This window comes from Cavia porcellus, unplaced genomic scaffold (genome assembly GCF_034190915.1).
Source record: "Cavia porcellus strain 051 isolate PalLab524CR breed Dunkin Hartley unplaced genomic scaffold, mCavPor4.1 scaffold_6, whole genome shotgun sequence".
Classification (NCBI taxonomy): Eukaryota; Metazoa; Chordata; class Mammalia; order Rodentia; family Caviidae; genus Cavia; species Cavia porcellus.
The window spans coordinates 84,508,178-84,524,805 of record NW_026947489.1 but is presented as its reverse complement, the minus strand read 5'-3'; the positions used below and the strand labels follow the sequence as shown (position 1 = coordinate 84,524,805).

General features: G+C 41.9%; 1 protein-coding gene and 1 long non-coding RNA gene across 2 annotated transcripts in view; one reads left to right on the top strand and one right to left on the bottom strand.

The window, feature by feature from the left end:
• LOC134476527 (uncharacterized) overlaps positions 1–10,305 on the bottom strand; it is a 25,089-nt gene extending 14,784 nt beyond the window's left edge. Inside the window, exon 1 of the long non-coding RNA XR_010048262.1 lies at positions 10,144–10,305. This is a non-coding gene — a long non-coding RNA (uncharacterized LOC134476527). The remainder of the gene's footprint in view (positions 1–10,143) is intronic.
• The window catches only part of Ankfn1 (ankyrin repeat and fibronectin type III domain containing 1), a 390,235-nt gene extending 373,607 nt beyond the window's left edge, over positions 1–16,628 (top strand). Inside the window, exon 20 of the mRNA XM_013149456.3 lies at positions 10,034–16,628. Within this exon, the coding sequence (XP_013004910.3) occupies positions 10,034–10,833 (800 nt within the window). The 3' untranslated portion in view covers positions 10,834–16,628. The remainder of the gene's footprint in view (positions 1–10,033) is intronic.

Below are 16,628 nucleotides of genomic sequence, written 5' to 3'. Positions count from 1 at the left end.
TATACTTTAGTCCTCTCCTAACAATAAGTGTTCATTGTTCATATACTGAAATGGAAAAACAAAACCTGCTTTTACAAAGTGCTTGACCTGACAATGAACTGGAAAGATGAAGAAAGTAACACAAACTCTTCAGTGACTGCCTCTACTTATAGTCCTTTTTATCATCAGTCCTCTAGTAGGTTGAATGGTAGCTTCCAAAAAAGATGTGTCCATGGGCTAACCCTTGTAACCTGTCAGTAAAACCTTATTTAGAAAACAAGTCTTTGAAAAACCTATAATTAATTAATAAGCCTGGGATGAGATCATGCTGGATTACCTGGGTGGGCCCTAAAGCCAGTGACAAATATCCTTGTAAGAAAGGAAAGAGAAAATACAGACACAGAAGAGAGACTATGAGACACCAGAAGCAGAAACTGAAGTGATGTATCCACAAGGAAGGCTAATAGCTGGAAGAAGCAAAAAAGCATTCTCCCCCAAGAACCTCTAGAGGGAATGTGGCCATACTGACACCTTAATTTTGAACTCAGGCTTCCAGAGTAATTCTTCTTTCATGATTATACGTATTCTATTTGCCAAAGCAGCCACAGGAAACTAATAATGCAAGATCTAAATTAACATGTTTCTTTGGCAGCACCAATGTCAAGAAGCCCCTAAAGGAACTTAAATATCATAATTCTGTTTAAGTGAATTATATGAACTAGGTAATAGCCCTAAGGAAGCTTCCACAGAAACCCCATGGAAATGCTAAAATGGATGGCAAAACAGCAAGTCTTTGGAGTGAAACAAATCTTCATCTGGGTACCTACTTGGCTATTTATCAGTTCCATTGCAATTTTTTTTTTGTACTAGGGATCAAACTTACAACCCCATGCTTGCCAGGCAGGCACTTGTGCCGCTGAGCTGTAACCTCAGCCCTAACTGCAAAGTTTAATCAGCCAGTTTTCTCATCTACAAAATGGAAATGATAAAGATTAAATAATCACTCATTTAGGCACTAAGTAGTCTCCTCTGGCTTCACCCATTTTTACATTAAATTCTTTTTTTAGTAACTTGTTTTGAAATAATTATAGACATGATAGATCACAAGAAATGAATTTTTGTATTTTTCCCTCACCTCCACCCCAACATCAACACTTTAAACATCTGATACAACATCAAAAGTGAAAAGTAGGCAAAGTCCATAGCACTTACCCAGATCTCAACAGGTAAATATACTGTATGTGTGTATATGCATGTACTTGGGCTCACATGTGTACCTTTATTTTATACATATACCACCTGTGTAACCACTGCTATAAACTCAGTTGTGACATCGCCACAAAACTCTCTGACCATGTTATAGCTTTACCCTCCCCAATTCCTACCCTGGCCACTAATAGTCTGTTGTCTCCATAATTATGTTACTTCTTAAATGTGACATAATAGAATACTTTCTCTATGTTGATGAGTAGTACTCTGTGGTATGAATGCAGCAGTTTAGCCATTCATCCACTGACAGACATCACACATATAAGCAGTTTCCTGACTGAAGCTATTACAAATAAAGTTGCTATGAATATTCATGTATAAAGTTCTTCTGTGAAAATAAGTTTTAATTTTTCTAAGATAAATTTCCAAGAGTGAAACTGTAGGCAGTATTCCTTTGTAACCTCATTTTCCCAATATTCCATTCCTGCTCCCCATATTCTAGTCAAATAGGATTATTAGTACTGTTACCTCTTCCTTTCTCATTCCTCTTCACCATCTTTGGCTCATTATTTACATACTATTAATACCTGCCTTCAATCACTCTTTCAAAGTGGATGAATACAGAGAATAGAGGTGAATGGAAAGAAAAACTAAGAGATGACACACTATTCTGTTAATCCTATCCCAATAGAATGTCATTCTTTTCTACAAACCCACATCTCTTATAAAACCTATGTTCTGTCACAATCTTCACAGATACAAACACATACTTCTATTAAAACAGTAAACTGAGTCTAATTTCTTAAAAATTTAATATCCACTCAAGCACCGATATGAATGCTCTTTTACTCACATTCAGATAAGCCTATTATACACTGAAAACACAGTAAGTCAAAAACGAATTTAACACATCTCATCTGCCACACATCATAGCTTAGCGCCACTGTACAATCTAGGGTATCTGTTTTTAACATGACGATCACATGGCTGACAAGAGACACAGCTCCATGTCACTCATCGCCCAGTATGATAAGAGAAACTACTGGACTACCTACTGCAAGTTGGGGGAGGGAGCAAACTTCAAAATTTGAAGTAAGTTTTCAACTATTTGCTTACTGCTTTTTTTTTGCATATTGAAACAGAAATATTTTAAGCTAAGCCATCATCGAATTAAGGACCATCGGTACCCCATTTCTGTTAGAATAGCAGGTCAATACCAAATCCTTATTGTTGAATGAATGGATGAATCAAATCTCTGCCCTAAGACAGATCATGGTCAAATGAAGAAACCAAGATGCTATATTTACATAAAAACAATAACTAACAATATGATAGAGTTATTTCCAAAAGATGAAAAATATTAACAAAAGATGAGAAATATAAAATAAAAAGCGGCCTTTATTCTGAGAACACGGAGAGAGATGACCGGCAACCCCACCGCTGGCGTCCGGCGATCTCTCCGGCGGACACGTGGCGTGGGGGCCTGTAAATAGCCTCGGTTTGGGGTGGAACCTAAGGCGGGCATTAGGGATACACAGGTAGCCCATTGGTCCTAGGTATGGCGCCATATGTAAATTCCCAGGGGCGGGAAGATGGCGTCACAGGTAACTTCCTAGGGGCAGGGCAAGATGGGGCTTCCTGCTTCCGGTTGTGGCTTTCCTGGCTACAGTGTCCTGTCTGGGCCAAACCTTTCATATCCCGTCTTATGGTTATTATTATGAAAAGGGGCGAAGATTTCTCTCTTTAACTACTTCTTGCTGGCAAAGGGCGCTGTACTGGAGCCTAGGGGAGTCGACGGGATGAAGGTTGATGCCCAGGTAGACACTGGTACCAGGTGTTTTGGCCAGGACAGCTTCACTGGTGAATGCACGTATGTCAGACTGGAAAAACAAAGAGTCAAGATGTTATGAGGAGACATGGCACTGTCATATTTAAGGACCCAGGTGAGGTAGAAGGAAAGGTGCCTTTGATTTAGACATATCATTCTATCAGGACCATGTTGAGGTAGAAACATTTCCATGGTGAGGCAGAATTCTGAAAATTAAACATGGGGTTAGGAGGAGTGGAGTTATGAGAGGTGATTACTCCCCCATCTGAAAGCATAAAAGTTAAGACGGTAGGTTGGTGAGGCTTGTCTCCGGTATGCATGATGTTGGAGTCTGTAGGCAATACTATTAAAAGAGTCCTGCTGTAAAAATGATCATTAATAGAATGTAAGAAATTAGGAACCAAAATGGATAACAAAACATGACTTAGCCTGTTAACTGTGGCTGCGAGGCCTTCGTGAAACGGAGATTGGGTAGGCGACAGAAGATGAGATGACCACTCAGAATGATCAGATTTAGGGCTGGGAGGGCACCTCTTAGCCTGGGCGATGTGAAACTAGGATGGGAGTCCAGCAACTTTGATTTAGGCATGGGTCGCTGCAACCTGGTTGTAGTCCTTGGAATGATTTGCTGTAACAGAACTTTAGCAAGTATGAGAAAGGCTTTTATGTATCCTGAAAAAGTATAAACCAAGTGAGAAGACTGGGACCTGCACAAAATAGGCCCTGTTTATAAATGGCATAGGTTGACCATCAATACCCCCAGAGATTGAGGACTTAATATAGCAGCCTGAATACTCAGGAAGACCTCTGTATATATGGCCTCTATGTCCACAAATATAGAGAATGTCTTACCTGAGACTTTAGTGCAACTTGGAATCTGAGACGGACACCTTAAAGGGGGCTGTTGTTGCCCTGAACCCCCTCAGCCTCCAGCAGCGATTTTCTGTCGGTGACGAATCTGGCAGTGTCGACATTTCCTATGAGGGCTAGAACTTAGGATGGCTTACCCACTCTCTGGTGGCTAGGACAGTCCAGTAGCCCTGGAGTAAGGTCTCAAAGAATGCCAGGATGGGGCATTTTCTTGTCCAGTATCTTCTGCTGCATTTGAGCATGGTCCATGGAGGGGGCAGGCAGCTCCACCTTGTGTAGGTTTACCTGTCTCAGAACTCCAAGTGTCACAAGTATTAAAAATATGAAAAACCATATTAAGATCTCTCTAAGGTTTGAAGGTCAAGTTTTGCCTTTTTGTTTGGGATTTGGACTATAGTAGAATTAAGTAAGTATGCAGGAATTTAATATTGGCATTTTGGATTAGAGAGCAGGCTTTATCTGGATGGCACACTGCTTTTTTTTATAGGGTGACACGTAGAATTAACAAAGCTTTAGTCTGCCAAACAAGGCTTTAATGGAAACATTTTGCAGTAAAGGTTTAGCAATCTTATGAATAAATCTATCAAAACTGATCTAATACTGTCAAATTCTGAACACATTTACTTTTAAAGTTGTTATTTGCAGTAGTATGAACCAAGACAAATAAAATAAAACTTTGAAGAAAACCCTTGTCTTGAAAGAGAGCTAGTGGTTCCCAGCAAAAAGGAAATTTATAACCTTAGTTGTTAAACAGGAGGTTGGTGAAAGCTTTGATTGATAAACAAGGCTGGTAAAATTATCAGGTGGCCAGTGACTTTGATTAAATGGTTTGAGAATTGTAATAAAAAAGCATCTTTTGAGTGGAGCCAAATTGTAAAAAAAAGCATGCCTGAGCAGAGCCGCTGAGCTGCTGTTTGGCTGCACTCCGGCAGAGCACGCCCAGTGGGTGGGGCAAGCGCTGGGATGTGGCGCGCAGGGGCGGGCTCGGACTGCCCCCGGAAACGTGTAAGGTGGCGGCGGCGACGAGGACGGCGCATAGGGGAGGGAGGGGCTGGGACGGCGCATGGGGGAGGGGCTGGGAGACGGCCCGACACGGCGCGCGAAGCTGGAACTGCTTGCAGGGCACGAGGATTAGAAAGCCAATTTAGGAACACAGCTGGGTTTTGATTAGCCTCCTGGACCTGTTTTAAAAGTTTGTTATAGTTAGTATGCTTGTCCTGCTCTGGCACAGATATAGGCCCAGAGTCATTATAAACGTCCTTAAAATGTAAATCATAACAATTAGTAATAAATTTAAATTGCCTGATATAATTCTGTGGGTCAACAGAGAGGCTACCTAATTTAAGGGTAATCTGAGATAGATCAGAAAGGGAAAAAGGCACATGGATGTTAACAAGCTCCTTGGGGCCAGCTGGCTCCCGAAGCGGTAGCAGAGCCTGAGGAGATTCCGGAGCAGAGGGCCACTGAGCAGCCATCCTTCCGGTAGGCGCATGTGAGCAATCATCTGTAGAGCAGCTACAGAGCTGCTGCCGGTCACCCTGGGAAACATGAGCAGATGGCGTCTCACTGTGTGCCTTGCAGCTAGAGGACTGCTGTCGGCAGCACAATGAAGCGTCATGTGCACTGCAACAGGGCAGCTGTTGTGGCTCACAAGAGGAGCCACAAGGAGACGCCTGTTGACAGTGAGGGCCCTGGAAACATGGCGGCGCCCTGTCGCCATGTGGCCCTCTGGAACATGGCGGCGCCATGCCACGTGGCAGAGGGTTGCAACATGGCGACTGTTCCCCGCGCAAGCTGGAACAATCACGCGACCTGCTGGAAGGACATAGCGACCAAGACCTAGTATGGTGGGCAGGCGGTGAGAATGCTGTAGGGGATACAGAATTCTCAGGAGAGGAAGTCGGAGACTGTGAGGAAGCGCTAACAGAGGGATTAAAGCTGCTGGGAGAGTTATGGGTCCCGGAAGGCAGAGAGGGAGACGATCGCACGGCGGGAGGTATCTGCAACGGAGAGGGATTAGAGCTGCTGGGAGAATCAGGCATAGAGGGAGGGGAGAGTGGCCCGGTGGGAGGTAACGGCAGGGAACGAGTTTGGTGGTAGGCAGGCGGCGGCCGGGAAAACACCGGAGGAACGTCCTCAAGCGAATCCTGAGGGCAGGGTGGAAAAGTTTGCGGCGCGGTAGAGTTAGCTAAAAGTATCTCAGCGGGAGCACAAGACTTAATGAGAGATGGGCGTGTTCTCAGAATAAGAAAGGCTTGGACATAAGGGAGTTCCAATAACTTGTTGCCAGCTTGACAAAAATCATACAAGTTCCTGAGAATGCAGGGGTCAAATGTTCCTTGCCGAGGCCAAGGCTTGCCGATAAGCGGGTAGGTTGGCCAGACCTCCTGGCAGTAAAAAGTTAGTTGTTTAGTTTTTATGGTACCTTTAATTTTTAGAGTACGTAAATTGGAAATTAGGCATTTTAAAGGCGTCTTTTGGGAGTTAGAAAATACGTTCCCCATGACTGATTCAGGCAAGAAAAAAAAACCGGAGGTCCAGAAAAAAGTCGTCACTTAATTGTGGTACCACGTGGCGGCTACGGTTCCAAACCGTAAACTCCAGTCGTCACTGAGAGATTTACGAATGGAGTCTACGTGGGGTCAGTAACAGTTTTGCCCGTGAAAGCGCAAGGCTTTAAGGGAAGTGAGGCATTCTTTCAGTGTGGGCGGTCCCAAAAATCTCTGCTTTGGGCTATCCAAACCCAAAGAACGTGAGAGATTTTGTGGGCGCAGGTTTGCCCAGAAAGAACCCTGCCCTGGGCGGTCCTAAGGACGTGAAAATGCACAGACCCACACAGACGGGGAGAACATTCCACTGGGGCTGCCCAGTGCGAAAAGTTCCCCGGGGAGTGCTCACCTGAAATCAGTCTGGCCGATGCGGAGTGCAGGCGGCTGGCGACAGGAACGTCTCGGGAGAGGAAAAAGCTCGGGATTAATCCAGGATGTTATCTGGCTATCGGCTAGAAGACTTTGGGTATGTGGCCCAACAGTCAGTTGCCTGCCGATAGAGTCACGGCAACAAATGATAGAGTTATTTCCAAAAGATGAAAAATATTAACAAAAGATGAGAAATATAAAATAAAAAGCGGCCTTTATTCTGAGAACACGGAGAGAGATGACCGGCAACCCCACCGCTGGCGTCCGGCAATCTCTCCGGCGGACACGTGGCGTGGGGGCCTGTAAATAGCCTCGGTTTGGGGTGGAACCTAAGGCGGGCATTAGGGATACACAGGTAGCCCATTGGTCCTAGGTATGGCGCCATATGTAAATTCCCAGGGGCGGGAAGATGGCGTCACAGGTAACTTCCTAGGGGCAGGGCAAGATGGGGCTTCCTGCTTCCGGTTGTGGCTTTCCTGGCTACAGTGTCCTGTCTGGGCCAAACCTTTCACAATACAAGTCTAACAGGCTAAGTGCCAAAGAGCAAATAATATTACTGAAATATATAGAAATGAAAAATCCTTTTGGGACTTTTAGAAGATTTCTTCAAGGATACTGAACAAAACTATGAACACAAAAGCAGAACTCAAGGGCCAGGGATCTAGCTCGGCGGTTCGAGCACTTGCTTGGTTAAGTGCAAAGTCATGAGCAGAACTCAAAACTGTAAAAGAAAGATTCCTTTATCGGCAGCTATTATTTAAATATGTGGGTTGATTTTATCCTTCGTAGCTGCTGGATGATATTCCACAGCACAGATAAACCACAATTTATTTAACCATGCTACCAATGGACATTTAGGTCTGTAGCACTTAGTTTTAAATTTGGATCCAAGTTACAGAAAATCCAAATATGAGTGTTATAAACACAAGATGCTGTATTTTTCTCTTGCATGGAGAAGCCAGAATTTTAGAAAGTTAAGTGTCAATATGAACTGCATGGTCTTCAAGGACCAAGTTTAATTTTTCAATTCTACCATCGTACCACATAGCTTCTATTTCAAATGGTGCCTTAGCACATACTGTTATAGACAAGTAGAAGAATAAAACAGCCTGTATCCCAGCTTAGGCACCTCTCTTCATGCAGTCTTCTAGAAGTTTCATACAGTACTTTCAGCCTTATCTCAGTGATCAGAACTTAATTACATGACCATGCCTCACTGCAAGGAAAGCTGAAAACTATGCCTTTTACAGGAGTTGCTATCCCAAATAAAATTAAGATTTTTAGAAAGGACAAAGGACAATGGGCATAAACAAGCACTGAGAATGTAACTGCCAATTATAAGCATACACATCATCTCGATGGTCAGAGGAAATAAAAATCTTTACACAGTGACTCTGAAATAAACAAAAAGCAGCACCCCATCTAGCTCTAGTTCCTAAAAGAGCATCCTGATCTCAACTCCCTAACTTTATCTCTGAACTTTGCAATACTATAATAATCATACCTGCTTTTCTACCATAAACAGCCTGTGACCTAATAGCCTTTTTAATTATCATTTTTTATCCTTTTAATTCCAAAGCCAGTCTTTCTGATTATGAATTTCCTTGCAGAACTGTGCATTTTAACTATTTTTTTTTTGCCTTCGTGCTTGTGTGCCTGTCTTTCTTTCACAGTTACAACCACAAGATGATGTCTAGTTTTTCACCATTATAAATTATGTTGCAGTAAACAACTTGTAAATGCCTAAATGTGCACATGGTGACAATTTCCCAAACAGATATCCAAAATAAGACTTGCTAGGACAAATGATGTGCACATTTTTAATATATTCTGTCAAATCACAGTTCAAAGAGTTGTGCCAATTTATACTCCCCATCATTGTACATATGAGTCTCTGATTTCCAACAAACTACTAACACCTGAGATGATCACTTATTTTTGTCAATTGAATGGGTAAAAATAAAATGCCTAACTTTTTCAATTCCATTTCTCTAGTTACTATCTGGTTTGAAAGTGTTTATTGGCCATCTGTTATTAATTATTCTTTGAAACAATACTACTTACAGCTGTTCATCTGCCATGTCTTCTGATTTATAGAAATTCTTTATATATTCTGGATTTTAATCTTTTAATATACATATTGTATTACCCTTGCCTTCCAATCTATTCCTTTTTACTTTGCTTATGGTATCATTTGTTTTACAAAGCATTAAACTTCGATATAGTTATTTTATCAGCCACATCTATTACAATTTTTTGTATTTTCTTTTCCCCTCCAACATTATAAGCATATTGTCTCCTTATATCTTGAGGTTTGTTATATTTAACTATGTGGAGTTTTCATCACACATGGTATGAGATAAGGCTTTCTCTTATTTTGCTAAAAGGATAGCCAACTATTCCAACACTACATATTGAGTAATTTTTAGTTCCCTACTCTGAAATGTTGCCTTCATTATATTAAATTATTACAGAATTATGAGCTGTTTCTGGACTTTTCTATTTTATAGACTTATCCATTTCTAAACAATGCTACAAAGTTTTAATACTCAAAATTCTATACTATTTCTGAGGCAAAAAGTCTTCCTACTTCAGCTTTAAAAAACAAAGTTGACTAGTCTCATAAATTTTCTTCTCCACATCAATTTTCAAATCAACTTACTGCATTCCCTTCAAAAATGCCAAGACGCGAGGTGTGTGGACTGCAACTGGCTCAAATTCTAAAAATCAGAGATTCCTTATTCAAGACCATTTGCACATTTGTTAGCATGTACTTTGGACATAAAAGATTACGAGGGAAATTCAAAGGATTTTAGTAGGTGGAAGGCAGCTAGGATTTCAAACCAGATTTCTCCTCTACAGCCACCAGTTAGTTATCTCTTGCTCCTTCCCGTTTTTCAATTGCTGCTATTTTCTCAAATACAAAAGTCATCTGTGACATAAGCTCAGAGGATGAATAAACGTGTAACAGCCAGCTTCCTTTCCTGTTTTATCCTGTCCAGAGACATTGCCCAGGAAAGAATAGAAACATGCATTAGAACAAGAGGAATGTTCCTCTCCTCCCCCTTTCTTTCCCTTAACCAAAGACCAAAGCCTGCTCTGGAATTTCTGGAGAATTTTTCAATAGTAAGAACGTCAAGATGTGATCAGAGAATCTTAACCAGGACCCCACTTCCGGGAGGCGGGCCCAACTCAGAATCTTTTCCTAAACCTCTCTCTGGCTTTGCAGAGTCGCAGCCCTGCTCGGATGAAGAGGCCTGCTCGGAAGTGTTCCTCCCCACCGACAGCGACTATGACTCCAGCGACGCCCTGAGCCCCCGGGACCTGGACCTGGTCTACCTGTCCTCGCACGACATCGCCCAGCAGGCCCTCAGCGGCCTCAGTGGCAGTGCTCCCGACGTCCTACAAGTGCACGACGTGAAGAGTCCGACGGGGCCAGGCCGAGACGCCCTGGGCCGGGCACGAGGCCCAGAGCCGGACCACGCGTGCGCAGAGCTGCTCCACAGCCTGACACTCACGGGATTGGTGCCCAAGACCCATGCCAACATGGCGGCGGGCGCGCGCCCGCCGATGGGCTTCCTGGGAAAGCGGAAGCCGGGCAAGCACCAGCATTACGGCGGCTTCAGCCGCCACCACCGCTGGCTGCGCATGCACAGAGAGACACAATCTTTGTCGCTTTCTGAGGGTATCTACACGCCACACCTGACCCGGGCCTGCGGCCTGGACCGGGAGCCAGGGGAAGCCACGCATCCCGGTCCTGCCCTAGATGGGGCTCGGGGCCTAGTCCTGGCTCACGCCACCAGCCTCCCGGAGGAGCGGAAGGGTTGCCTGCAGGACCCTAGGCCTTCTGTCCGCCGCATCTATGTGGAGCCCTACGCCGGGGCCCTTGTGGGCCAGGATACAAAGCCGTGGGCCAGCTTGAGCCCCACGCCTGGAGGCCGCACCCGCCTGCCTAGCCCGTTGGCTCCCGAGATGAACCCGGAGGGCCCCACCTCACCGGTGTCAGAAATACTCAGCAGCATGCTTTAGGGAGCCGCAAGCTGGCTGTCCACTGCAGCATCCCCATCCTTGCATTTCCCTTCATCCTAGCCCCAGACTGCCCACTGCCTCCCCAACCCATTTTCAAATGCTTTGAACATTACAAATCAAAGGTTACAGGTGCAAGGCCCTCTTTGTGGAAAGTACAGTTGGAGTGGAGGCCAGAGTGGCCAAGGCCATTCCCATTTCAGCCTAGAAAAGGTATGGAGGAGGTTTTGTGTCAGCATAAAAAGTGCCGCCCAGTTCATAGTGACCATAGCTGGGGTAGACCAGGCCAAAGAGACACCCTCAGCTCTGCAGCTGGCTCTGTAATCTGACCGCTGTGCTTAGCCTCTTTCATGAATTTGGATTAAGAGACCGTTTGATAGATAGAAATAAGATTGGCTTTGGTTTTCCTTCGGATCCAAACCTTGGTAAGAGTTTGGGGGAAAGAGACCCAGGCTGTATCTTCAGGCCATGGGATCAAGAAGGCGTTGTTAGGTTCTCTGTCACCTAAACCAGTCATGCCAAAATCCAGGGTTGTCCAGATCCAATTTATCAAATCCAATTTATCATCAGCACTTCCCTAATTAAGTAGGCCTTGCATAAGGCCCTTTGTGCTGTGTGGTGATCACCAGAAACAAAAGTATAGGATATTGCTAGCTCTGTCTTACAAAGATAGAATAGGGCAAGAGAAAACCCAGCACACTCAGCTTCTATTTAAAGCTGAAAGCGAACAGCAGATTGTTCCAAGGTGCAAGGAGTGCATGAGTTAAGTGAAAGCCTAGTTTATAAGATAAGAGGGAGAGAAACATGAACAAAAGTGTATTTGCTTTACAATTTAAAACAGGCAAACTAAGTCTGTCAGTGAAAATCACATTGAATCTTCTCCAGATTATGAAGTGATGAAATCGTTGTGGAACAAGAACGTGCCCTCACATATGGTCATAGACTCCTCACAGCCCCACAAGCACATTTCTAGCTCCACATCACAGGTGAAGAGACAAATTGCCCAGAGCTACAGTGGCTACTTTCCTTTTTTGGCCACTACTCTGAGCATGAGTTTTGCCCCTAAGATCATCTAGGCAGGTGGCAACAAGGAAAATCTTTCCTTCAAAGTCCCCACCAGTGGGTTGTTCCAAAAACGTGCTCAAAAACACCTGGAAATTCCGTTTTGGTCACATCATCTACTACCTAAATTTCTCACTAATAAGAAAGACAAATCACACTGCCTTTTCCGGAAAGGCATGAGTCTTCTCAGCTCCTGAAGCCAAGACCCATTCAGTTCACTGACATTCTAAATGGTCCTTTTCTGCTTCACAGACATTTCAGTTATACATTGCTCTTGTGGCCCTGTCCCTCTCCTCAAAGTCCTACCATTTCTCCTCATGGGAGTTCATACAAAGTCCCAACGTTATTCTGATCACTTCCATTTTTAAAACATTTGATTTAAACATAAATAATTACCTTGCTGGAAAGGTACAGACTTGGCCCATGGTCTATGGTCATTAGAAAAATAATGCCCAGAGTTCAACTTTATTTTTTTAAGATATTTTATACTCAGTGAACCTCCCAAAGAATCTTAATCAGAATCACTACAGCACCTTTTTCATGCCTGGAAGGATTTTAAAATATAGTTTTCTTCTGTCAGCGAATTCTATGCATATAGGAGGAGTGAAGGTTAAAACTAGAAGGGATCATAAAATATCTTAAATACTTTACAGGGAGGGTACTTAGAACTCAGAGAGGTTAAGTGACTTGCTCAAGGTCACAGCTTGTTTAGTCTCAGTGAAGAACCCACAACCATTCCCTATATAGCTGGCTGTCCCATTGGGAATTGGTACACAGCTAGTCAAGTCTTATCTGCAGGTAATTTACTCTTTATGAAAACTATCTACTTCTTATTTTAGATTCAAGTCCTTTTCTCTCTTTTTTTTTTTTTTTTTTGTCTTTTTCGTTTTTTTTATCGGTACCAGGGATCGAACTCACGACTGCCTGCTTGCAAGGCAGGTGCTTATGCCACTGAGCTAAATCCCCAGCCCCAAGTCCTTTTCTCAAAGTCCTTTACCAAACAAATTTCCAGAATCAACAGAGCCCCTTACTACTGGGGAATACAAATGTTAGGTAATGGCCATCTGAGCCTGTTTGCCTTTTATAAAGCTGATTTGAAAGGGATTTCAAACTATGCCTCAGTTAATAACAGAGTTATCTGCGCTCAATTTCTACTTACTTTTAACTGGAAGACAGTTTTTATATGTTGAATGAGTTTGTGAGATGAAGTAATGGGACTGTCAAAAGCTAACAAGCCAAGCAAGGCTCTGGTTCTGATGGCTTTGCTGACTCAGGAGGCAGGTCTGGGACCGGGAATTAGATGGGAGGCATTCAATAAGCAGTTAAGGCGTAGACTTCCCACCCTTCTAATCCCTCATTTGGTCAGTAAATTCTCACTTTCTGGGCCCAAGTGGCATTAATTTGTAAACCTACTAATTTATAGAGAAGACACAAAGTTTATTTCCATTTTCCATGAGAAAAAGAGACATTCTCATGACACGAATAGTGCACAGTACATTTCAACAGGCATACTTCCACTTGAAAGTACATTTTGCTAGCAAGATTCCCATGAAAAGTCAATATGTTATATCCTCAATAATTAGCTATTTATTCAGGTAGTATCATGCTACAATTCCACAACACTTGTGAGACCAGTCTAAAATTAATATATTCTTGTGACAAAAACAGCGTGTTCCCTAGTTCAGATTTTTATTCATTCATACTAATGATAGACTTCACAAAGTCTAGGGATTTTTGTTTATATTATTAGTTCTATTTTTGTTTGTTTTGTTTTAGATACATTTGATTTGCTTTTTTATTCTTCTGAAATCCAGTCTGGAGGAAACTTTCCTGTCCCAGGTCTTCTTTTCTGGTTTTTTTCTAGTACACTTTATCTGCATTTCCCAGCTCTGATCCCTTGGGGAAATTTTAAAAATTATTGACTATCAGATCTATGTCTATTCTAATCACCACAGAGAAGCAAAGAATCAATTGTGAAATACGTTCTTGAGGCACAAGAAGCCCACAAATCTTATCTAAGAATGTGGCCATACACTGACCATGCATGTACCTTGTGACATATGTCTTAGAAGAGACAGGAGCCTGTCACCATGGCCTCACAGACACAACTCACGTCTGGCTAGATTTCTTTTATTTCACTCCTGTCTATTGATGAAGGCGGCCAGCCAGAAAATGTAAGTCGGAGATGCATACTCTGGGCAATCATTGGCAAGGCTCTCACACCCTCTTAATTGATGAGGGTACCTAGGGGACAGTCATTAAAAACGTTCACTCTGGGGAAGGATATTTTGAGAAGTGGGTACTTCAAGATGAGAACCATTCCGTTTTAAGAACATCCACTAATGCTCGAAGCAATAATTACACCAGAGAAAATGGTTCCATTTGGTTTGAAAATTGAAGCCACTTAGTAATAATATTCTGCCAGTCCCCTTTCCTGAAGGATCCCAAAGCACTTTATGAAAAGCAATGACTGAAGCCTTGTTGCACTCCCCTAAAGGAACCTTGTCTGGGAGCCACCTGGCAAACACCTACCCCATCCTTGCCAGGAGATCATGCCAGACAAGTAGAAAAGAGGACTGGCCTCTCATTCATTGTTATCGTGCCACACAGACATGTACCCTGCTGAGGGTTAAGCTCTTCCCTGGAAGATAACTCTGTTAGACAAGGAGACCTACCAGAAAACCCCAACTCTGTGGCCTTCCCTTGTTCTCCACAATCCACCCCAGCTGTATTCACTTTCTCTTGGAGAAATATCAAATCAAATTGTCCAGGGATCTGTGGTGCATTTTAGTTCCCTAGTTATGTTAACAGCATACAGAATTCACTGGCTTCGGAAAATGTATACATATTAGGAAAAGGATGCCAGTAGTCTGCAGCTTCTTAATTTTATAGGTAGCAGAGCTACGACAGAGAGTACATACCTTGATGTATTTCTTTATTAAACTCTAACATACCAATTAGAGAGGGTAGTTACAGATTAGCAAGAGACTACGCTTTGTGAATTGTGTTAACATTGTCATTTTATAAAGCATAAGTATTTTTCCAAATTATTTAATGAAGCAAACCTGGAATTTTTTAAGGTCATATTTTTCAAGAAAAAAATGTGGGAAGCTATTTGGAAAGCAATGGTATCTCTATATGGGTAGTAGGGTTAACAAGGAAAAAATTTGTTTCTTTGCTGGTCACTTCTTATAAGATGTTCAAACACATGGCTTATGACTGTTAAGCTAAACTTCAATGCAGCCTTACAACAACAAGGGTAGTGTATTTGAAAGTATGTTGTACAGCTTGGAAACTTATTCTAAGATCTTAATTCAGAGTTTTTCTGAGGTGTTGAACTTTGCCATTAGCAAAAAGTATTTTTAGAAAAAAATCCATTGACTGTTTATGAAGCACTGATTTTGCCATATTTCAGGTCTCTGGTTTTTCCACTGCGTCTGCACACAGTAGTTATATTTGGTTTTTTTTTTTTCAATCATTTCTTCTATTTTCATTAATAATTAATTTATAAGTGGTTATTCAAAAGAACAGTTGGTTTTGCTTAACAATGGGTAAATGGACTGCCTACATATTCTATTTTGATAAAGAAAGTAGGTTTGTTGTTGTTGCCGTTTTCTTACATATTATCTTTAGGGTCCTTTCTATACTGATACATTTTTTATTTCAGCAAAAGCCAACATGTGTATAACTTAGTGGCAAATGTTATGAAGTTATTAGTTTGCTTCTCTTCTTTCAGTCCATGATGTGAAAGTCTGAATATACATTCACAATAAGCACTACCCAATAACTGATTTTCAAAAACCAAGTCTGGCAAATTTTAAGTCAGCTTGAATTTCTGTGTTGCCTCTTGCCTTGTGATCAACCAGATGATTGGAGATATTTTATGTATGTCATCACAAGCATCAGTTTGATGTTTGTGATAGCAAAAGAATTTGTGTGGTGTGTGTGTGTGTGTGTGTGTGTGTGTGTGTGTGTGTGGTGGGGGAAAGAAGTTTCATAGGAAAAGTAATTTAAGTGACGTTCTATTAAACAGTGTTTAATTGCTTCCTGCATAATATGTACATAATAATCTGGCTGATTATTGTTTGTTATTTGTTCAGAATTTATTGTGTCTTGTTACTATGTATGCCTGAGTGTATGTTAAAGTTTAAACCTCAGTATACTATCTGCACAATTTTGTGTGCTTTACGCCTCTGTAAATATGAATCATGTATGGTGTGTTCAAGGTAACCTCCAATCTTGAGACAATAATATTTTGTAGTATACACATTTGGAAACTATTTGAACATTTTAAATGGATATTGTAAATGACAGGTACCTTCCATTGAAAACAGCACAGGTTACATGTATGCCTCTTTTACGTACCGATTTAGAAGAGGAGGTCAGGGGTTCATAAGAATTAAGATAATTTTATAATGGCAAGTATTTTTGATAATTTCCTACCTGCCTAATTGTATTTTCAAGAAAAATTTTCAGCAGAAGAAATCTTAAGTATCAGAGGGAATGACTTTGTTTCATAAGCATTGAATATACTTCATATCCCACCCAAAATTGTTAAAATCTAGGTCAAGGGTGAAGAAGTCAAAATATTTTTGATTCTTCATGACATTTTTTGTTGTTTAAATAAGTTTGTGAGCCCTTTGTCTTCAGTGTGAAGAAATGTCAATTAAATAGTAAACTTCGTTTTTGGTTTGGAGAAATAGCAATTAAATAATAAACTAACAGAATTCTCAGTA